Source organism: Urocitellus parryii, chromosome 2, assembly GCF_045843805.1.
Source record: "Urocitellus parryii isolate mUroPar1 chromosome 2, mUroPar1.hap1, whole genome shotgun sequence".
Lineage (NCBI taxonomy): Eukaryota > Metazoa > Chordata > Mammalia > Rodentia > Sciuridae > Urocitellus > Urocitellus parryii.
The window spans coordinates 10,173,861-10,198,691 of record NC_135532.1 but is presented as its reverse complement, the minus strand read 5'-3'; the positions used below and the strand labels follow the sequence as shown (position 1 = coordinate 10,198,691).

Sequence of the window (24,831 nt, the reverse complement as noted above, 5' to 3'; positions counted from 1 at the left end):
AATTCTCAATTGTTGATAGATTTTTAAAAAATTGTGCATAAAAGAAATGATTTCAATTTTTAGTTTTTAACTTAGATCTATTTTTGAAAATCACCATAGAAATCATTATAGATGTTTTGAGCAGACATATTGAACTCAGGAGAACACAGGATGAAATCACATGTGACTTCCAAGCTGTGCTTATTGCTGCCTAAAGCCTCAGGTGAAGCCATGTCTATGGATTTGCTCACGTGTTCCACAATCAACGATCACTTTTGACCCATAAAGGAGATTTAGACTGCCCCAAAAGGCTTTTTACCAGTTTTAATACTTCATATCATTACATGAGTAATCCTTACAGAATTTCATGTGGAAAAAAAATCTCTCTTCAGTACGTAACTTGCTAAGCTGTAGTTTCCCTCCCCAGCTTTCTCATTGTGTGATTCTGACTTAGCACCAAATCCATATCTGAATGTGAATGATTCACAATGCAGACAGCAAATATTTATGCTATTTTAATAGAAAACAATTAGATTGATTACAAGAAAATAAGGAGAAGGGTTTCTTTCACACACAGACAACCTCAATCAAATCCTGCACTTAACCCTGGCCTGTAGTCTTCAAGCTATTCTAATCCAACACATGATGGGTGCCTAACAGAAATTAGTTGAAATCATGAATGGATGAATGAATGGATGGATGGCTGAATAAATGACACATATTTAAAGGTCCTGGAAAGGAAGATGCAAAGACCCCAGGGGCAGGTTTTGTGCGAATACCAGGGTGGCCAGGTCTAAGTCTGCAAGTCAATCCTTCATTCCCACTGCCCAGTGTTCTTTGCTTTCCTGAATATTTTTAAAGTCAATTCCATGTGAAAAATGCCAGAATTATTTCTCTGTAATCCTACTACTTGAACTCATAACTGTACACCACATAACAACATATCCAAATAAACTTCCTAAAGGACATGTGTTGGTTTTGAAAACATTTGTCTATACCTACATAAATAATGTGACATCATCACATCTAGTTCCTCAAGTGCTTATTTAATTCATAGATATTTAGAATGAAGGGGACTTTAAAGGTGACATGCAGTTTGTTTTACTAGAGTGAGTTTTTGGCAGAGGTTGGACTTTAAGCACCAAATTTCCAGTGGCAACTTTATACTCTGTTATCTAGGGACGCAGCAAGGAGGTGTAAAACTACAGGTTTAGAGACCAACAAACATTCTGGCTCTACCATGTACTCTCTGTGTGACACCAGAAAAATTGGTAAACATCTCTGAGCCTCAGTTTTATCATCTAATAGTTGGGAATAATGCATAACTTGCTTTTATCAAAGGCCAGGAATCATATTATGAAACATTTTGCCACTCAAGAAAGAGTAGTAGTTGCTTTTCCTTCATTTGATCCTGATAAAGGATACCATTTGTGTCCCTGACTTGGAAGTTCTAACAGAATACTGGAGTATAGGTCTGCTTCTTAAATATGAGCAAAAGTATCATATGGGTACAGGCATTTGTTATTAGAAAGACCTGAGAATTGTATTCCTTAGTATATCATAAGCAGCATTTCACAACTTGCTTTCTTTGTTTTTAATAGAAATACATTGAAGAGAAAAATCTGCGTATTCAGCAGAAGTCAATTTTTCCTGAATTTTGGTATTCGATTTCCTTGTGCTGTTACAATATTTGTAGCTCTGTGTTTTAGTTTCTTACCATGTTTCATTCAGTCACACTTAGCTCAAATACAACTGTGCTGATCTCTAATTAGCTGACTGCGCCCTGAGGTCTCTAGCTTCTGTCTGCAGCTTAATTACAGTGTGAAGAGGATGCAGTAAAACTGACAAGAGTGTCTACATGATAAAAAATAATAATGTGGTTTTAGTTTGATCCTGCTGTACCTTGGTCTGAAGGTCTGGGGTAGTTAAATTGGTGTGTGCATATGAGATTTCCATTTTGTTTTGTCTCATATTCCCTCATGCCAACACTCTAACCAGACAGAGATAATTTCTAACTTAACAAATGTAAAATCTAGCTCTTTGATTTATAGAAATTTAGAATGGAAGGGATCTTGTCTAGATGGACTCCTCTGCATTTATCCCTTGGCTCTCATTTTGAAATGGACTATGGGCCAAATATCTGTTGATGCTCATTCCATTATAAATTTAAAGTCATAATTGAAAAGAAACACTAAACTCACCAGAGTAGCAAAGAGATGGTAGAGAATGAAATAGATGGCCACCACGGGTGCCCACATGTGTCCCACAGCATTTAGAGTTTGGTCCATGACGTCCACCCATCCTTCCTGGGTGAGGATCTGGAACATGGACATAAATGCCTACAGAGGAAGAGAAAAGAGGATCACACACCAGCTTTAGGCCTGAATGCAACTGAAAACCAGACTCTGGTGCTCAGGGAGGACATTGATCTCAGCTTCAGTGATCTTATTTGACTGATGAGGAGAATTCTCTTGATGCCACAGATGGGAAAGGGCTGGGAACACAGATCATAAAGGCATCATATCAAACTATTCCATGTGGAAAACTAACCACAATGATTTCAAATTAGCCTTGTTGGTGGTGAATACTGTTGAACAAATTAGAAAAAAATCCAAGGATCTTTGCTTATTCGCCTTTCATTTCCCCCCTTTCAGCAAGATGTTTAACATTCCCAGCAGAGTGTTCATTTTTGCTGCTGCTTCTAAGAGAAACTGATTTTTATAGTGAATTGCATTTGATTGTCTAAAGTATATAAAAGAATAAGATAGTACCTGTCTATGAAATTATTGCAGCTATCAAATTAAAAATGTGTTACTCTTTAAAAAAAAAAGAAATATTCCTAAATGATTTTGTCATTCTAAGCAACTTAGCAGAGATACATTTTTCATTATTTAACAAAAAATTTCAAGGCACAGTTAATATCACAAAAGAAGCCAAGACCCCAAACCAGGGCATCTCAACAAAAGCCAGTCAAACAAAAAGGCTCATACTCTGCAAAGATCTGCAAAGATCTTTGGCTACTTCTATTCTGACATGTTTTTCTAATTAAATATAAGATTATACATGCATTTTAACTCAGATATCCTATATGGATTAGCAATCAATAAATGCTTCTTAATGAAACAATCATATCTGGAAAAAGTCAACAGTTATGGTCTAGTGACTCTAAAAATGTCTTTACAGTCTTCAGTGCAAGGAAGACATGAGTTAAATGATCAGGTATTTGGATTCTAAGAAGGAAAGCAAAGTCCAGGCTAATGCCAAGATGGACTGAGGCCAAGATAAAAGCCCCATTATGCTGATAGAATCTCAGAGCCAAAGGGAACCTTAAAAATAGTCTAATCCAATCCTTTCTTTCAAAAGATAAGAAAAGTAAGGCTCAAAGATGATAAACGATTAGCACAAAAGTCACTGTATTTATCTGTGGCACTGACAGAAGTAGCATTCAGGCATTATGATTCCTAAGCAAGTGTTTTTCCAAATATTACATCATGTGTTAAGTGGAGTTTTGAATCTACCATTTCCAGGCCTAGATGTCTCAGCGTGGTTTCTTTTACTAGAGCTAATTGAGATTTCCAGAGTGGGACTTCCAATGCTCAGGACACAGTGAACTCATTTGAATAAAAGAGTAATTCATTATTAAACAAATCTTGAATTTGGAGATAATCAATTTCCCACTTACCCTTTGTCCCTGTATGAAGCATTTAACTTCTCTTTGAGTCAATTTTTCCTTAATCTCATTATTCTCCAAAGTGTTTTTGTTCACAAAACTGTGAAACATGTTGTTGTTGATACTTGATCCCAGATCTACCCAGAACTGTAATACTCTCCTTACTGTGATACTTAGGAGAAGCCCACTTTCTGCAAAAATTAGCTTTAACACATTCTAAAAGTGCTTCGGAGAATTTTTCAGCACATCATTTAACTTCATAAGTATGCCAGACCTTATCATTGAGAATAATTATTTTTTCCTCTGTATTTTTTCTATTGAATATTTGTTATACCCAAAGCCAAGAAACACAAATTCCAAAGATGACTCATATGAAGATCGCCATATTATTTTCTTCAAAAAAGATGTCAGCAGTGTGAAAGTGTGTATATATTCTAGTATCAACAGCAACTGGAAAAATATCAAAACTCCTACCAGCATAAAATGAAATTTACTAGCCATAGCTCTATGAAGGAAAGAATCTATAGATTTATTCCTGGTACCTAGAAACCAAAAATTCAATTCCACCTTTCAGTTGTCTTGGGCACATGCTGTGTTTCTGTGTGGTCTAATTTATTTAAAGTATTTTCATCTTTCTTAAAAAAGATTTGTTTCACTGCAAGATTAGATGAAAGTTTGTCGATGGTTTATTAGCAGTTTTACTATATCCTTATTTTTTTATGTTGAATATGTCAAATCTGAAACTACCCTTTAAACAAGTTTAAGGCTTAAATTTATCTTGATGTAGGTAATGAGATAGAGGGTCTTCATTGTTTCTTTACAACAGGCCATCAGTTGATTAATCACAGTTTAATTAAATAAATCCATGTTTTCTTACTAATTTGTAATATCCCTTTTATTTTATTAAAAAAAATTGTGGGGGGAGTATACTAGGAATTGAACTCAGGGGCACTCTCAGCTATTGAGCCCCATCCCCATCCCTATTTTGCATTTTATTTAGAGACATGGTCTCACTGAGTGGCGGAGTGCCTTGCTGTTGCTGAGGCACTCTGCTTTGAACTCATGATCCTCCTGTCTCAGCCTCCTGAGCTGCTAGGATGACAGGCTTACACCACTGTGCCCGACCAATATCCCTTTTATTATACATTAAACACTCATGTGCCTTTGGCTCTATTTCTACACTTCCCAGAAATTTATTTCACTTCCAAGTATCCTAGGAAATGTACATTTTAATAACTGTTAGAGTCACTAGCCCTTCTTCACAATCCTTCATTGTCAGAATTTTCTTATTTATTGTTATATGATATCACCCCTCAAACCCTTGTGTTTTATTTATTGAGGTCATATTAGACAATTCAATAAAAATTGAGAATGTTCTCAACTTATTTCCAATTTAGGAAAAAGACATTTATTTTCATTTATCAAGTGTTCATCTATAATGTTGAACAGATTTTTTTTTTTAAATGTAGTTTCTGCTCATTTCTTGTTAAGCTCATGCTTTATGTTCATTTTCAAAATTTTAGTGAAGGTGACACCATATGATGGAAACATGAATTACTGAAGAAGCCTAACATGGTTTTACTGACAAGCAACTGAGTTGCTGAGTGCCTTGTTGTTGCTGAGGCTGGCTTTGAACTCGTGATCCTCCTGTCTCAGCTTCCCGACCTGCTGGCACCACTGAGCCCGACCAATATCCCTCTTATTATACATTAAATACTCAGATGATTTACTACCTCAGTTCCACAACCCAGAGGGTATCACTTTTAATGTTGTTTTCACCATAATGCTAATGTTTTCACCATAGTGCTAATCCACATCCCTATTCAATAACTCTTGATTTGCCAACTTTAGACATGGATTTCTGTTACCATACATGAAGATTTAGTTCAGGCACAAAGTCACCCCCATTTCCCTGGGCCCCTCCCAAGGGAAACCTGTATTTCTTATTCCATGAAACCAGAATGGCTCAGCACCTCACTGTGTAAGATGAAGGTATTAGCCCTGCCATTCATCCCTCACCTCCTCCATTTCCCTTTTCCATCGTTTGTCACGCATACATTTACATCCTCAAGTTTGACAATATTTATATTTTACTTTTCTATTATAATTGGATTTTCTATGCTTCTAGGCACATTGATGAGCATTAGATTGTTATTCAATATGTTGACTAAATATCATTCCCTGTTGGGCCAGGTAATATTCTAAAGATTATATTATGACAGGTATGATACTAGAAGGTCAAGGTTAACTTGAGTCTTTTTCATACTTTCCACTAATGTTTTAGAATCTGGCTCAATTTAATTCACATTACTTGGTCACTTTCCGGTTTCGTTTTGTTTTCATATGTCTGATTGGGAAAATAAATAAATCCTTTCTTCTTTCTACCCCTATCCTGCAGATGTTCTCTTGAGAACCTTCATTTACCTAGAGACCATTTCATTCTTCCTTTTGCGGGTATTTCTCTTGGCATTCTCTCACTACCTGTCCTAATTTGGGACAATTGCTTTCGAGAGCTGTTCTAATGTCATAATTTCCATTTTTAACTTTGTTATCTAGAGCTCTTATTTTCACCAGCAGAGGATGCTTCTGAAATCTCATCCCCAGTTTTTAAGAATCCTGTTTCAGTTTATCTCTTCTTGACTATTTCAGTTTGAGGACAGGGGTTTGCAGGGAGAGAAGTACTGGCCTTCAGATATTCCTCCAATCAGGAAGATTCGTGGACTCTACTGCAGCCAGAGCCAGTGAGTCCATGATGTCCCCTTCCTCTAGCCCCTGGCCTCTCTCCAGGTGCCATTCTCACTCCGAAGTCCAGGTGAGGATGCAGGTGGTGGAGGCCCCATGACTGCCTTGAATGTGGGACCCGGGCCACTCTCGGGCTCTGCTCATCTCCCTGCCCTGGGCCTCCAGTTCCTTGACAGCTTTGGTTTTCCTCTTTTCCTACTATTTATTCTAATCTTTTATTGTGGGAGAGAACTCATTTTCAGAAATTATAATATCTTCACTTTTACTCTCAAACTTTCTTGCCAGCTAGAAAAAATAGAAATGGTGAGCTTATGTTGTCTTTGGAAAACGAGACTTCTACACTTGAGAGGTTCTTGTCCTTTCCCAGGACTCCCCCCAGTTGGAGTCCATTCATACTGAGGGATAGGAGGATATGTTTTAGGATTTGCTTTTCCAACTTTATTTCTCCCTAACTTCTTCTAGAAGACAGGGTTTGGGGATGAACCTAGGGTGTTCTTGTTCTTTCTCATTCTGTCTCTCTCTGGTTCTCTCTGTCTCTTCCTTATTCTCCTTCCTGGTAGCTGCTATTCAAAGAAAATTGTATGAAATTGGAGCCCTTCCTTTGTGTGATTATGCTGGTGTGATTTTTCCAGGCTGATTACTGTTTTATTCATTTCCTTAGGTTTTAGGCAGAGGTGTCAGTAGTCTTGCTCTTTCAATTCCATACCTGTTGGTGTAAATATGGGTAAACTTTTTCTTTTTGTTTCTAAGGTCATCATTTCACCTTAGACATCACTAAGCAGGTCAATCATTCCTGAACTTCAGGTGCCTGCGTGTTGCTCACTGAACCAGGTTGAAAAGTTAGCCTGTGACTGGTCCAAATTGTACATGAAGTGATCTGAAACAGGCAACTCTACCCTTTCAAGGAAGAACTAAATCAACTAAAAGTGAATTTTAAGTGAATTTCAAATGGAAGCTACAGAGAACAATCACATTGTTATCAGTGGGATCTGGAGGTGAGTAGCTGCAGTGGCAGGAGAGTCATAAAATCAGAGTTACAAGTGCACTGATGTTCCAAGGAAGCAAAATCTGAAGGAAAGAAAATGTATTGAGCAGAGAGACTGCGAAGATTTTTACTTAATGGAGAAAAAAGGTTTTAAAGATCATGAGCTTAGTGGTTTCTATTTCTAATCCGAGTGCATCATACTCCTTTGTTATAAATGGAGCAAAACAAAGGGCAAGAAACAGAGAAGAGCAAGTAAAGGCCACAGGAGATGTGTGAGGAAAGAGCCTTCACAGGGATGGTGCAGGAGAACACATTTCTAGAAACACAGAATCAGGATCTTTGAGTCACTGAAATGGCCAACACATTAGAGAGCCATGAAATCCACCAGCAGCCCTTCCTGAGCTCCTTGGCTGGTTTCACCTCAATTTCCTAACCCCAGAAGGATCCTCAGATCTTTGTCTTCTCTCTCAACACTCACTCACTTGTTGACCCTCTCCATTCTCATGCCTTCACCCACTATTTCTAAACTGACGACTCCTACATTTTTATTCCCAGCCTCATCTCCAGAATCAACTCCACATTTCCACTTGCACGTCTAGTAGGAATCCCAAGCACTGGATATCTCAAATCTGTCCTTCTTACATTCTTTTCTGTCCCAGTAAATGAAAAGTCCATTTGTGAAGTTACTCAGGCTGATGACCTTCGGGCCATCTGTAGTATTTCTCATTTCCTCACATCCTACATCGAATCTATCAGATTGTATTAAATCCAACCTTAGATCTTGGTCTTAGTTTTGCATTTATCACTGACAACAATTAATATTTTCCCTTAAGTGTCCCCAATTTTGCTGCTTGGTTTTTTTTTTTTGTTATAAACTAAATTTGGGAGACTTAGATGAAAATAAGCTCTCCAAAGAAGGAAGGGAGGGGAATAAACATGCATATCCATAGTGTCTGTTTTGTTCCTAACACTTCTTTAGCATTGGCCACACGTGGACCTGGCAATGTTTCCTAGACACACTTCCATCAGGGCCACTGAGGCTCACTCACCAGGTCAACACTGACAAATATCATGTTCTTTATCAAGTCCCCAAAACCTGTTTCTGACCCAAAGTCTCTCCAGTAGAAATTGTTACAGTTAAGTGAAGGCAAAGCAAGGATATTGTCCAGTGCTGAAATAAATAGGCTGAAATTATTTATCCAGAACTTGCAAAGTTGTTCTTATTACTTAATCCTTCTAAAAAATATATCATGGATAACATTTGAAATTTGATGTGTATTTTGGGATTTTAGTATGTGTGGATATCACAAGGTTACACATGCTCAAATATTTAGAAAAAGTAGAGCTGATAAACAATATGTAGAAAGTAAAATATATAGTGTATTGTGATTTAGAATATGTATATGTACATGTGCTTTGTGTACATGTAAGTGCTTAAAAACATGTACAATGAACTTGAAACTCTGCTGATTGGAATGGAAGGGATTAAGGAATGAGGAAAGGAGAAAAAGCACTTTCTTTTTGGACTTATTCAAGTGACAGCTTTGTTGACATACAATTCACATAACATAAAATTAACCTTTAATGTGTATCATTAAGTGGTTTTTCATTTATTTACAGAGTCTTACTAGCACTACAACTATGTAATCTAAGAACATTCCCACCATCTCCAAGAGAAAATAGACACCCACCGGCAGCCACTCCCCTCCTTCCTGTCTACGGCGTTTGGCAGCCATTAATATTCTTACTATCCCTGTGGATTTACCTACTCTGGACATTTTCTATGAGAAAAATCACTTCATGGACAAGGTTTGTCTATATTGTAGCAAATATCATTACTTGGTAAAATCTCATTGTATAGGTATACCACATTTATTTCTTCATCAGTTTTGATTATCTGTGTTGTTTCCACTTTTTGTCTATCATGAATAATGCTGCTATAAACATATTTTCTTGTAAAATTACACTTACTTCCTTTTTTATTGTTTGTATAGAAATCCATGTAAAAACAAGGTATTTACTCTAAAACACATTAACTTTTTTAAAATGCAGTGAGAAATACAATTCACATTACGCTTGTACTTTGAATTCACAATAGAACTTGCATCTATTTTCTTTATCTTTAGCTGATTCAAAGAACTCTTTCCAAAAAAAAAAAAAAACTGCTTTCAAAATGAAATCCATTTGACAACTTATAGAGTAGTTCAGCCATTTACTGAGAGCATCCCTGCTGTTCTTACTACCAGACAGACCTAAAATAGCCTTGCCTTGATGGGATTCACTGAGTCCCAAAGTGACATCTCCCTGGGTTTTAATTGCCTTAATTATTCACCTCTTCAATCTTCCTGTTTCTTTTTTCCTACATAAATAGCAGTAATTTGTAGAGGAGTGTATCTTCTAAAAACCCAAAGATCTCATGATCTTTTAATATTTTGTTAACGTTTTGTTGTTTTTTTTTTTTTTTTTGCTATTTAAAACCTTTTATTTAAAACTTACTGAACTACTTAAAGCTTTAACGATACTTAAAAGGACATAAGTAGATGGTAAACTTAATTAGTGTTGGGATAAAATTTCTAAAATATGCACTGATTGGCACAATCATAACTGACAAGATGAAGATCTTACAGAGGATTAGGGATTGAAAAATCCATTAAAATGGCAGTTAGCATATTTAAAATCTCACAGTAAATAAATGTCCCAAGAGCCGCCCCTTACTATGTCTAAACTGAATTGTGCATAATGGCATTAGTCATTTCTTCAAGTCCTTCCTTATTTGGTGTAGGTAGAATTCCAATATCCATCAATTCAATGACACTTTTTCCTGCTCTCCAGATTCCACCTCTCTCTATTGTTTTTTTGTCAACACAGGTGAATCTAACTCCCCCGGGCTGTACCTGCCCATCCAGCTGCACTGTGGAGGAAGTTAGACCAAGGGAAATGGGCTTTCTTCCACCACAGCCTCCAGGGGGCTCTCAACATGGCCAGGCAGCCCTCTTCGCTGTCTTCGCAGTTTTCAAAACTTCAGGAGATTTCCGAGACTTCTTTTGGTCTAACTGTGGCCACTCCTGTATTAGTTCTAAGAAGGACAGCAGAAGAACTACACCATTTAAGGTAGACATTGAGGGGGGTGAGGGTGAAGGCTATGATGCTGTGAATCCTATAGAAAGGTGAGGCAGAGGGCCAAAGGCCAGCTTCTTCTGCAGACATCTGAGGTTAAACTGCTGACTGCATTGGTGGCTCTCAGTAAAACACACAGCCATTCTAACATCAATCCTCCTTAAATTCACAATCATATCATTATTCACTAAAGGTTGTTTTGAGAGTCAAAATAAAGTGTGTGTGAATATCTGATGAACATTAAAGCACTGTACAGGTAGCATTGTAAATGATGATGTAAAAATCTGTCAAAAAGTTAACCGTTCCATTAAAAAAAAATTTCTATCACACTGGTTCAAATATTTTAGAATTCCTCTACATATTTGTAACTTAAAACTTTCCGTGTCATATATAATGTGATTCCATTTTTGTAAAGCTCAAAAATTATACAGGGGGCTGGGGATGTGGCTCAAGCGGTAGCGCGATCGCCTGGCATGCGTGTGGCCCGGGTTCGATCCTCAGCATCACATACCAACAAAGATGTTGTGTCTGGCGAGAACTAAAAAGTAAATGTTAAAAAATTCTCTCTCTCTCTCTCTCTCTCTCTCTCTCTCTCTCTCTAAAAAAATTATACAGGGTAAAATGTATTTTTAAGGAAAATTTCCTTTAGATAACATGATTTTGAAAACTTGGCAGTGTTTTTGATGGCATCATTTTATTTCATCCTAATATATCTTCCATCTATGAGTGTCCCATATTTTTTATCTATTAATTGTTAATGGCAGTCATTTGGGAAACTTTGTTTTTAGACAATATTTTTTTCCAGTCTGTTTTTCCATACCAGAGTATACCTATAAAAATCATAAAAGTTATAGTGAATTTTTGTTACTAATAGACATTATAAATTACCCTTTGGTGCTGTAGACTCATCTGAGTCTTTTACGGAATAAACTATATAATAGATTTAGCAAAAATAAAGAGATCAGTAAACAAAGCGTTTTGTTCTTTGTCCTAAGTCATCATTATAGACTGAGATTTTATAGCAATGAAACAGTGCTGGAATTGTGTTGAGGACTCCTATTCTGCAGGTTTAATTATTAGTGACTTTTGAACAACAAAGTTTTTGGAACCACATATATCTCTGCCTGTGTGAACTCTTTTGAAATTAGAGGTCTGTTGAAATCAATGACCCTTGTGTTAATAGAAAATATGCACTGAAAATATCAATATCTCTCAAAAACAATTACTCCATGTCTTATTCCTAGTAATTTAGAAAGAAATAAAATCGAAACTGTTAGTTTCAGTCAATTCTGTAGCTGCTTTTCATGTTGGCAAGAAAGACCAAGAAATTCTGTGCTTCTTCTTCTTCTTTTTTTTTAAAATCTAAATAAATCCACATTATTTATTTGCTCTTGTAATTCCCAGCATATGATTGTTGCAAAGCATCCTATTCAAATGAATAAAAAGAGAGAGGAGAAAACTGTTTACTGGTCAAATTTTAGATGACTAAGGAAAAGTCATGCTGAATCTAGACTAATGTAATTGGCCTCAAATGTCAAAATGAGCTTGAACATAATTAGAAGCAAAGCAGACATCAGAACGTTATGCCTATTCCAGCAGCAAATTACTTTAAGTAGAGTCTACACTTAAATGTAATTTCAAGAGTAAAAGAAAAAAAAAATGTTAGAAGCTCATTTGCAAAAACCAGTGAATCTTTTTCTAGTAATGAAAATATCTGTAGGTGTACCCAGTCATCTCTCTTGTTGGCCATGCTTGTGGTCACTTTGAATGCAATACCCTAAATGACACTGTAGACAAGATCATGGATTTGTATAGTTTCCCAGGATTTCTGTTCATTGAAAATTAAATGACAAGAACAGAGATACTGAACCAGGAAGAGTATTTGTGTGACTCTTAGCAGATGCCAAAGCAGATACTGGTCCATTATTTAATGTCATCTAGGTAATTACTCAGTGAGGAAGTTTCTGTAGGTGATGTAGACCCTACTGCAGATATAGAACTGAAGTTCCGAGGTCTTCAATGATTAACTCAGTCTTATTGGAAGCAAATGACATTGCTGTGTGTCCAGACTGGCATCTGTTGACATCAAATTCCTGATGTCCTTCTGGATATTGAAGGTAAGGGATATACTAAAATCTGAAATTGTTGATCTCTTTCTATTATCTAAATTATATTCTAATTAATGTTTTTATATCACCTTTGTCTAGCATACAAAGTATACATATATCTGTATATCTAGACAGAGTATAAGATATCTAGAACTCCATATCATGCTCCATTGATTAATGAAAAAATAGATACTTTCAGAACTTTTTGTTCTCTGCTAAATTAAACTCTCCTCATTAACAATTCTTCACATGAAAAAGACACAACCTTTTCATTGTAATGAAGTCTAAAATTGCAAAATATATTTTAATAAAATATTTTAGTAATTTGAGACTCAAATGTTAAAAGTTCCTTCATTAAAACATTTATTTTAAAATAAAAAATATTAAGATGAACTAAATGAACTTACATTTTTCCCTTAACAATCTTTCTTGCAGAGCATGATATTTTTAGTTGAAAGGTATACTTCCCACCGATTATGTTAAAATAATTTTGAAATGCAACCATCTAGCTGACAGAACAAACAGCTGTGAAAATGAGACCTGGAGATTTATGCAAATAGGGGACTCCTGAATTAATTTTCTTCATAGAACAGACTGTCAGATTTCTTGGAGTATTTATGCCCTATTTCTTAATTAGTGATTTTGCTAATGTCAGTCATATTAAATTTTCATAATGTAAATCATGCATTTCCTTGGCAAATATGTGCTATAAGAGTGCAGATGAAAGTTGATATTTTACTTTTGGTGCAATACTAATTCAGTGATATATATATAAAATAGTGTTCCTAAAAACACAGATGCATATCCTATTGTTAAATAATCTGAGGATTTATTAAAAGACTGCTATAACTAAAATACCACCCAATCTACCCAAGAAATTTCACTGTATTTTTTTAGTATTTGTATAACTATGCTCAAGAACAAGATTTTTTTGTGTGTGTGTTTACTTACCTTTAAGTAGAAAGCAGGTTTGATCAGAGAAATACTTATTTTGTTGAATATTAAAGTAAAATTCATTTTAGATGTGGAGTTTGCCTATCATTACTCTCTTTGTAAGTATGGAAACTTGGCTACTGTTTTCCCTGCTTATTTTCTTGTGTCCAGTAAAAAGTGTGTTTAATTTTTAAAAGTATCACATCTGAAATTTTGTAAATATCACCTAATTCCTGTCTTCTTTACTCCTATATTTTTTATTATGTGAAAAAATGACCTACATAATGAATTTTTTCTTCTAATCAATTAGTTCATGAAGGGCCTTATTGAAAATTATCTTGCCTGCTCTGTTGTTCTACAAACCTAAATTTCAAAGCCATCCTTTCTTCTTGATGGTGCTCATACAATATTCTGATATCTTGAAAATAAAGTTGATAGTTGTTTATAGTTAACTGAAATAATTTGATATTGATAAAATGGATTTTGCAAATCAAAGACTAAAATTAGTCTTACTATAAATGCAACTACATATGTATGTCTATATACTTTTCTTTTAAAATTGTACTTATTCATGTATTTGCAATTTTTAAAAATCATTATTTTTCTGTGACATAACTGTAAAGATTTTTTATCTATTTACCCATATATTTCTGTTTTTAAACTAAGAAGTCATTCATTGTAGAAAATGTGAAAATACTAAAATGAATAGATAAAAAGTTACTCATAATTCAAACAAGAGATTGCATATATTTTTTTAGTAATTGGTTTTAGAATTTGAATATTCCACCAGTTCTTTTTCTAGCCATTTAAAAATGTTTGAGACAAAATGGAATTCAGCTGCAAATATAGTTCTGTTTTATGCTCTTCTGGTTAACATTTTCTCATCACCATTTGTGACTTGTCTCATTAGTTGTAAAATATACTTTTGATAATGACACAATGTCATTATATGTCAAAATTTGTTTTGATGCTTCAGTTGGCTGGACATTAAGCCTGTTTCAAACTTGACAATAGCAGATAATGTAAGAGAGATTACATTATATTTTGTAAAACATCACCTAATTCCTGTCTTCCTGCACATCTCTGGTCACCTTCCTATAGTAGATGTCTAGAAACACAATTACTACATCAAAGAGCAAAATGCTTTTTAGTGTTGGGTATATAAGAAAAACAGGGACTCCCAGAAGAGTGGCACACGTTTGCACTGCCACCCAAGCTCCTTGGTATCTGGCATCACTGTCAGCCAAAGCCAAAAATAACAACCTTTTTCCTTTGACATTTTCTTACTGGCACGGATAGAAAATTAAAGTTGTATTTTCATAGTTTCCTTTGTATTAGAAGGTAGTCATCGTCATTATTTTTTGTCTTGTTTTAAAATTCATATTTATCCTTCTTCCTTATGATTTATCTATTCTGTTAGTCTAGACAGTCCTTGACCATTAAGATTATGTTTTCTTTTTGCTCTCTGCATTTGATTACTTGAAATCTAACATAAAGGAGCTCTAGTAACCTCAACATAATCCCGTTTAATAATTTTAGTCTTTTAATTCTTCATTGTGATACTTTTCTTTGCCATATTTTGTTTCAATAGGTATAGAGGGTTTCACCTGCCCGTTAACCCTAAATCATGCTCTTAATTGTAGCCTTCTATGTTTTCTTGCTGGTTCTCACCAATGATTGACAATGTTCTTTGCTTCTTTTTGAATGACATATACTATTTCTTGATGGAGTTTTGGATGATTATCTGAGATGCCAGTGGTATCTATGTAGGTGTATAGCACGTGTACTGTTCTCTATCCACCTATGCAAAGTTCTTATTACCCCACATGTGGAAAGTATTCCTGTACAGGAACTGTTTCCTTAGAGAAGGATGCCCACTGGGGAAATATGGTTTTAGACTTCATCAGAGCTACTTATGCCTCCCCTGGGACGAGGATGCACATCCCAATCCCTGTAGAACTTGCATGAACACATTTACCTCCCTATCCAGGTATATATTTGCTAGAAAAATCCCAGTCAGACTTGCTCCTGAACTCCGGGAACATGCATGTCCTGATGGTGAGATTTTGGGGTGTTTTGGGTCTCATTTTGTTCTCATCTTAATTTGGGTTTTATTTTCCTTTTAATTATTTGAAATAATTAATTTACATTTGACTTACTGTAATCCTTGTTGACTACATTATAGTCTTTTTAAACAAGGCAAAACACAATATTTATTTTTATCATTTACTGTTTATTTATAAGAATAATAACTTTTACCTGGTTGAATAAAGCAGAAAAACATTCTTTCTTATGCTCTGAAATGACTTGATTTATCCCAAGAGAGGGAAAATGTGGCATTTGTGTAAATTGTTAAGAGAATGCTCTTTTGGTGGTTCATATTAATATGCACACATTATTGCTAAATTTCTAGAGTTTTCTCAGAAGCTCGTCAAGTCCATCTCTTGTTGTCCTTTGCCCACTGTCTTTGTCTCATGGACTCTGAGATGACGGCATTGAGAAACAGAAATGACAACAAAACAAGCCACAGCCAAAACAAGAGCTGTGCTGCAGACCTAGGTCTGAACCAGCGGCCAGACTGCTGTGTCCAGTCCCCATGGGCACAGCTCTTTTCCTTTTGTACTGCACATTTTAGGATTATAGGATATAACCCATTCACCTCACGTGCCTGGGGGCCCTCCTCTCCTCCCCACCCCATCTGTTCCCCCAACCCTGCTCAGCTATATGCACGCTCACAAGTGTGCACACCTACACTTTATCCCATCCTGTTTCCTACAAGTTTTAAAGCTGATTTATGAAGAAGCTATAGAGCAGTTGTCTGCAGGGGGTGGACAGCTCTGTCTTTCAGTTCATTAGGGATCTGAGTGTCACACCCAAGAAGTGTGTAGGAAGGAAGGAAGGAATCTCTTCATCAGTTATTGAGTAGTCAGTCCTCTGTGAAGTTCCCTATTGGAAACAGTTAATGACAAACTCTTTCAGATTCTGCCAATAACTTGGCAGCTAGTGTTATTTTTCTGATCTGTATATCTATATATCTATATTGCATTTTTGCAGAAATTTGCAAAAGACTGACTAAAAAGGATATTCTAGACTCAAATCAGGGACTACTTTTAAAGTTTTAAACTTTTCATATAGTAGAAAAACAGGGTACCCACTGTTTAGTTAATTCCCCAATCATTTCTGGGAGGAACCTTGGTATGTTGAATTATTTAATTTGCTTGGAATTTAGTATGCCATGACTAGAAGTTGGCTTTCTGTGCCATTTAAGAATGACACCAGCTGTTACTAGTCATTGACTGCAAGAACAGTGTTAACTAATTCTTGTCTATTATCTCCTGTTTCCCTCCTAACAATCCTCTAAATGATGCCTTTTTATCTATTGTTTATTGATGAGCTGTTGTAGGTAGCCATGAGAGAATAAAGAGTCCAACTATAAATAGTATTTTTCATAGATTGTATTTTTCTGTGGGCATGACTCAATGAAATACTTAATAATACATTCATCTTATTATCAGTGAAAACATATTTACTCATCCTCATAGGCTAAAACACAACTACTTCCCATTAACGGCTCTCATTTAGTTTTGAGGTTGGTACAATAGAGAAGATGGATTTACTAAAATAATGTTAATATAATATGGCAATTAATGGTTGGGAAACTGCAAATAAGAATGTCCATAAGGTGATCAGAGGGAAAAAAATGGTCTTCGCCAAAAGAAGACACTTCTGGGATTAAGGGCAGAATGTAACTATGCTTTGTCAAGGGAAATAATAATTCCAGTAACTGGTGTGCCGTTGACCAATGATGTCAGCACAAAACAACAGGAAGAGACTGCCTTCTCCATGTGATTCATGAAGCATTGAAGTCACCCACTAAAAGACGCACAGAGTATTATCAGTGTGCCACTGATGAGTCACCACAAAAACAAATCCAATAAGAGCAACACACACACAACCCCAGCCCAATGTCACAACAACAAAAAAAGAGCCTTTACAGCAGAAAAGAGATAAGGTTAATTTTAAAGGCTCTTTTGGGGCAGGAGACAGATGGCTACTTTAAATTTTAAACTAAATTGCTAGTTTTTTTGCACAGTCATGTCCAGGCATGGATAGCAATTTGTTCTAAATCCTCAGATGGGACTCACTTTATGAGACTGTGAAAGATTTGACACAGTAATGGCCTCACACAAAACATTAAAAAGATATCTCCAATGATGCCTGAAAATCTTCAATGGGTCATAAATTTTTGTCTTTGGTCAATAAAAATGAATTTTGTTCACTAAAAATACACCCCTCAGAGAAATAACATGTCTTCCAGTGTGACCTGCCTCAAAAATCATTCTTCAGTTTTTCTCTAGGAAAGAAATAAGTAAGAAAGAGCATACATTTCCAATGCTCTCCCAAGCCACAATTCCAACCACTGGAGACCCTCAGTGGGCTGACCTCAGCCTGCCAATGTGGCCCTTGCCCACAGGTTTCCCTTGTGATTCTGATTTAATCATTCAAACTCCCTTATAAAGAATGTCCTCGTGTAATGCCATGTCAGAACCCAAATCTTTATCCATTGGAATCATATTTACCCCTAAAGCTTTACCTATTTCCTTGGAAGCAATCCCTTCCTTTGATGAGAATTAGATGACATTTGGAATCAGAGTGGTTGGGCCCATAGTAAGTTCCCAGAATTTGTAAATAATCTCCAGGGCATGTTAGATATTACTTTCAAACTGAGTACATCTATGGTAGCATATTTCACCTTTCTCTTTAGTTGAACTAGTCTACTCTTATGCTTTCTACTGTGGGATAAGTTGAGTTTTTCCTTAGGTTCTTGATTATGCTATGGAGAAGGTAGTACGTTTGTTTATGTCTGTATATTTCATGAAGAATACTAACAGAATTATGAATGGTGACATCCAGGAATATGATTATCTAGACTTCATTATAAATGGATGCATCAGATATTTTGTGAAAAGTGATTTTCAGTGATGTAGTGATGGGCGGGGTGGTATAAACACGATGTGTAAGACTCAAAAAGGATACAATATACTTAATGCAAATGAAGGCAAAGAAATGTGATTTGGAATGGAGAAGACAAACACTTGGGTGGCATGCCTCAGGTGGTGTCCATAAAAATTAATTATCTGGGAAACCCTGTGCCTACTAGAAGAAAATATAGGCCCAACAATCTATCATGTTGGCTTTCAAACTGACTTTCTCAACAATACTCCTAAAGTATAGGAAGTAAAATTTAAAAAATCTATAAATGGTATGATGTCAAAGTAAAAATCTTCTTCACAGCAAAGAAACTAATCCAAGTGTGAGAAGAGACAGCCTACTGAATTGGAGAAAATCTTTGCCACCCACATTTCCAATAAGGCATTAATTTCCAGAATCTACAAAGAACTCAAAAAACTTAACACTAAAACAACAAATAACCCAACCAATAAATGGGCAAAGGAACTGAACAGGCATTTCACAGAGGAAGAAATATGAATAGTCAAAATATATGAAAAATGTTCAACATATCTAGCAAGTAGAGAAATGAAAATTAAAACTATATTTGAGATTACACATCTTACTTCTGTCAGAATGGCAATTATCAAGAATACAAATAACAATAAATGTTGGCAAGAATGTGGTAAAAAGAGCACACTCATATACTGCTAGTGGGACTGCAAATTGGTGTAACCAATCTGGAAAACAGTATGGAGACTCCTCAAAAAATTAGGAATGTACCACCATTTGACCCAGGTATATCCCTCCTCACTACATTCAAAGGACTTAAAATCAGCATACAACTGTGAAGTAACCACATAAATGTTTATAGAAGCTTAAGCCACATTAGTTAAGCTATGGAGCCAATTTAGGTGCCCTTCACCAGATGAATAGAAAATGTGATAATACGCATGCACACACACACACACACACACACACACACACACACACAGAGGAATATTACTCAGCTATAAAGATGAATGACTTATGACATTTGTTGATAAATGGAAGGATCCATGCTAAGTGAAATAAGCAAATCCCCCAAAACCAAATGGTCTCTCTGATATGTGGATGCTAACACACAACAAGGAGCAAGGAAGAAGAGAAGTCTACTGGATTAGACAAAGGGGAATGAAGGAAAGGGAGGGGGATAAGAATAGGGAAGAAAGTGGAATGAATCTGACATGACTTTCTTATGTACATCAATGAATACACCACAGTGAGTCTCAACATCATGTACATCCACAAGACTGGGATCCTAATTAGAATAAAATACTCTTCACATTTGCAAAAAATATGGCAAAATAGACTCTCATGTATAGCTAAAAAGGACAAATTAAAAAAAAACACCTGGAAGAAAGATAGTGGAGTGTTTTTTTTTCTTCTCAAAAATTTATTAGTGAACCTCAGTTTCTGATCATGTATGGGAAAAATGAGTTAAAACCCCCAGAAAATTATAGGTAGAATGAAACTAACATCCATTTAAAGACCTTGTTAGGATCCCAACAAAATAATGGAAATGCCAAGAATCAAAAACTAAGGAGCAGCTAAATCCCCTTCCCTAGAGAATTTCTGATCTCTGGTAGGCTTTGGTTTTTAATGTTGTGTCAGAAATAAGCACAAAGTCATGGAACCTTGACAGGTGGAGATTGCTAGCTGAGATACTGGAGCAAAGCTAGATTTTTATTAGCCTTCACTCTCAGAGAGGAAGGTGTTCAGAAAGAGAATTCAATGGCACAAGGAAATGAAGGACAGTCCGCATGTCTTGCCAGCCACTCAAATATGGAATCCTATTATTAAACCAACTGGCAGTGCAGAAATGAGGGGAATGGAGAGACAAGTCAATAAGGTGCTGTAACAAGTGGTTATCCACTGAAATAAGATAAAATCGCTCCCTGTCTCACATCAGCCACAAAAATCAATTCAAGTTAAGTGAAGAGCTAAGTGTTTAAAGCAAAGCAAAGCCACAGCATATGTGCCCGTCCTGCCAAGACTGTGTGTTGCAAGTTGTGAGGAAGGAGGCACTCAAACACTGCTGCTGGATAGACTGCTACGTCTATGGCTTATCAATTCTATTAGAGTTGAAGATATGTTTATTCTAAGATCTAGCAATTCTATTCATAGTTACGTATTGTAAAACATTTACTTCACATGTGCACAAGTCAATGTGTGAGAATGTTCAGAACAGCACCATTCGGATTCACAAAATTTAGAAACCAACATCGAACATCTGGGTGCATTAGTTTTCTACCAATGCATAACAAATTACTACACACTTAGCCACGTAAAATAGCACTCAACTATTATCTTGTGGTTTCTGTAGGTCAGAAGTGCGGGGATGGTACATCTGTGTTCTCTGCTCGAAGTCTCAAAAGCTGAATGAAACCCAGGTGTTAGCTGGAGCTTGGCCTTATAGGGCTGGTCTCAATCATCCTCATTTGTGTTATCAGAATTTATTTCCTTGGGGTTGTAAGACTTAAGGTCCTGATTTTTTGATGGCTGTTGTTCAGGGTCATGCCCAGCTCCTTGAGGCCACTCACAGGTCCTAGCCACAGGGCTATCCACAACATGACAGTTTTCCTCCTCAAAGTCAACAGAAGACCCTTTCCTGTTTCATAACTCCTTCTTCAAGAAGGACTCAGCACTTTTGATTAGGTCATGTCTACCTAAGATGCTCTCCATTTTGGTTGATTCAACATTAAATGATCAGCAATATACTAGCAGGATCAAAAAGTTCTGCCCACATCCTCACCCACACCCACATCCAAGGGGATGAGATTATATAGAGCATATACATTAGAGGACATATATCATTAGAGTCATCTTAGAATTTATCTACCATATAAATGAATGGAAACATAAATTGTATAGTGTCTATACAAATAGTGCAAAATATTTATGATACCACATACAGTGGCATATTATACAGTAATGACAATAAATGAAATGCAGCTACATGCACTCATATAGGCAAATCTCACAAATATAATGTTGAACAATAAAAGCAATTATCTGAAGATATAGTATAGTCTAAGACAATATAAGACAAATGTAAGCTCTATGCAAAAAGATGCATTACTTTGAGTTTATTTCTATATATGCACTAAAAACATAAAGAAAGGTACTAAGAACATAAACATCCAAATCAGAAAAGTGATTTTCCATGAGGAAACATAAAAGTGATCAGAGAGAAGCACCCAGGGACATCAGATCTACTGTAATGTTGTGCTAGTTAAGCCCTGTGTGGGTTTTAATATTAATATTTTTAATATTTTAAATTTTAAAATATTTTAAGGTAATTATTTATTTTTATTTTAATTTTTGCATAGTTTAGGATTGAGCCAAGGGCTTCATGCATGCTGGGCAAATGCTCTACCATTAAATTATACCTCTAATTCCTGTTTTGTTATTCTTTGTATCTTTTTGCATGTCTAAACTATATTTTAGATAAAATTAAAAATAAATGAAAGACAAAAACAATAAGAAAAAAATCAATAAAAATGCCAGCGATATTGATTATTACTTTTGAAGTTAAAATAAATTTTGAATTTATTAAAATGTGGTGATCTCTAGTTACATCTGGCAAATAATTAAAGAAAATTTAGGAGTGAGTTTTTTCTTCAAATTTCCCAGTAATAATTTCAATATGACTTAAAGCATGATTAATCATTTTGATGGTTGAAAAGAAACAGGGAAATTAATTTATAACTAAGTGTTTTATAGCATTTATTGCTTTTACTGTATAATAACTCTTTGGGACATGATTTCATAAGTGAAAATTCAATAAAGCAAATAAGTATCATTTAGAGAATGCAAATTAAGAAAAACTGTATCAAATAAATCACATTAAAATTCAAGTAGCTCATGTTATGGAGGTTATATTACTTATAAATAAAAATTATTTTCGTTTGCACAATTACAAAACAAATGAGGCCTGTTTATTATAATAAAAGTAGAGGATTAGGAGGAATAAAGATACTGCAATGGTTAAAGATGCACAATGAATACTGTACTTAGTAACTTACAGGCAGTTGCTTTATGTAATAAATGTAGGAAGAAACTGAGCAAAACCTTATTGAAATTGTACTTATCATCTTTCATTAGGCAACCACAGAAAAGCATGCAATTTGTTTTCGTTACAGAAAGATTGCAGTTGCTTGCTTGTGCCAATCTGTCTTGTGACCTATACGAGCTGTTCCATCATGAAAATTTAATCTAAATTATCCTCATAATACAATTTATTCATTTCAAAAAAAAACAGGAGCTGTTGAATATTCCCTCATAGCAGGATTCAGTTGCATTTGTTATTTCTATTTAACAGAATTTCTGTTTGGTTCAAACTAGAAAGTTATTGACATGGGATGATAAAGTTGTTTATTAAATTCTATCAATGAATCATTGTCTTTTTCTGTTCCATTGAGAAACATTCAAGTGCTTTTATTCCATCTCCTGGGACTCTATGCCGATGCTCTGCCGGTTGTCTCCCTCTCTCTGACTCTCTGGTGCCTATGATCTCCTTCCCATCCCCTACAAACACACACACAGTGTTAGGGCTTAGGAGGGGCAGGGATACACAGCACTATCGACTTCTAAGTACCTGTGCATAAGTGTCTGTGACATATGATAGAAAGTGGCCAGAATCATAGGGAGAGCAGGAATCTCTGGCTGATCATTCTCTGCCCAGTCCCAGGCTGGCTGCTTTGCAAATGCCTATTTGGAAATCTTGGGAAGGATCTGGGGCCCAGATGCATCTGATGAGAGAAATTAAACACATATTTCTCTCATATATTTATCTGCATCCCCAGTTTGCATAGGGCATACAGGAGCCTTGGAGACAAAGATAAGAGAGAAATCCTCTCTAGGTTTGCTCTGTCCTGTTTAGCATTTTTATGGTTGTCTCCCCCACACTCATTCCTTCCCATGTGATTAATCTAAGCCAGTCATTTTAATCACAGACACCTCGTCAGAGATCAGGAATAACTGTGATACCTAACCCTGCCAATGAGAGATGAAAGCATATTTTCTGGGACTAGAAGGTGTTATGATTTGGATATGAAGTGTCCTGCAAATGCCTTTGTGTTAATGCAAGAATATTCAGAGGTGTAATGACTGGATTGTGAGATCTGTAACCTAATCAGTCCATCCTAGTGTAAATGGACTGTGTGGTATCTGTAGGCAGAAGGGGTGTGGCTGGAGGAGGTGTATCACTGGGGGCCTGCCCCTGAAGGCTTATGTTCCCTACACAGCCTTCCCTCAAGCCCTGCTTCCTGGCCTCCAAGATGGGAATAGTGCTCTTCTGCCATGCATTCAGCCAGGATGCTCCACCTTATCTCTGGCCCATAGCAACAGAATGGTCCAACTAGGGATTGAACTTCTGAAACTGTGAGCCAAAATAAACTTTTCCTCTCCTAAGTTGTTCCTGTTAGGTATTTTGATCATAGGATGAAAAGTTGATTAACATAGAAAATGGTTCCAAGAAATAGGATCATCTCTGTGGCTAACTTGACCAAGTACTTCAGAAGCCTTTGAAGCTGGTTTGTGGGAGGCAATTGGAAAAGTCGGGAAGTACAGGCTGAAGCTTTAGAATGTTGTAAATGAACCTTAATGGGTGTTTCTGGTGGGATCCAGAAAATCAGAATGTGGAAAATAAAGACTCTGTTCAGTGAGGTTTCAAAGGGGAACCAGGATTCTATTGGAAACTGGACTAGAGGCCACTTGTGTTACATTATGGCAAAGAAATTGGCCATATTTGGCCCCTGTCATCCTCAGACTCTGTGTGAAGCTGAATGTAAAATGATGGACAAATTGATTTGATGAACAAAATGTCAAGACAATACAGCATTCAGTTGGTGATGCTAACTAGTACTTTGCCCAGAGACAATAAGAATGATTACTTTGGAGCATCTCAGAAATCTGCAAAACCATACCTACTGCAGTCTTAAGGGTGCAAAAGGAAAAACTTTGACAAAAAATTCTGCTTTGACAATTATTCTTCTCGCACAGGGATCCTAGAGAGTTATTTCACCATGTTCAGCCTCACAGGTACGCAGAGGCCATGCTCATAGATATGCAGCAATGATTTCAGGGATCCTAGTTCCTGTGCTAGCTGGTGGCCGATCTTGGTGTAATCCATGTGGTATTGATTCTGTAGGAGTGTGGAATGCTGGGTCATGGAGCCTTCCACCAAGATTTCAAAGGAAGGCCTGGGATCCAGTTAGGCAAAGTGTAGCAGGGTCAGAATTCCTGAAGGCTTCCCCTAAGAGAGTCATGAATTAAGCTGTAAAGCAGAAGCTAAAGATAATGGA

General features: G+C 36.1%; 1 protein-coding gene across 2 annotated transcripts in view; it reads right to left on the bottom strand.

Moving 5' to 3' along the window:
- Positions 1-24,831, bottom strand: part of Nalcn (sodium leak channel, non-selective) — a 278,563-nt gene that overhangs the window by 111,959 nt on the left and 141,773 nt on the right. For both annotated transcript variants that reach the window (XM_026399552.2, XM_077792082.1), the window contains one exon: positions 2,181-2,318. In XM_026399552.2, the coding sequence (XP_026255337.1) occupies positions 2,181-2,318 (138 nt within the window). The remainder of the gene's footprint in view (positions 1-2,180; positions 2,319-24,831) is intronic.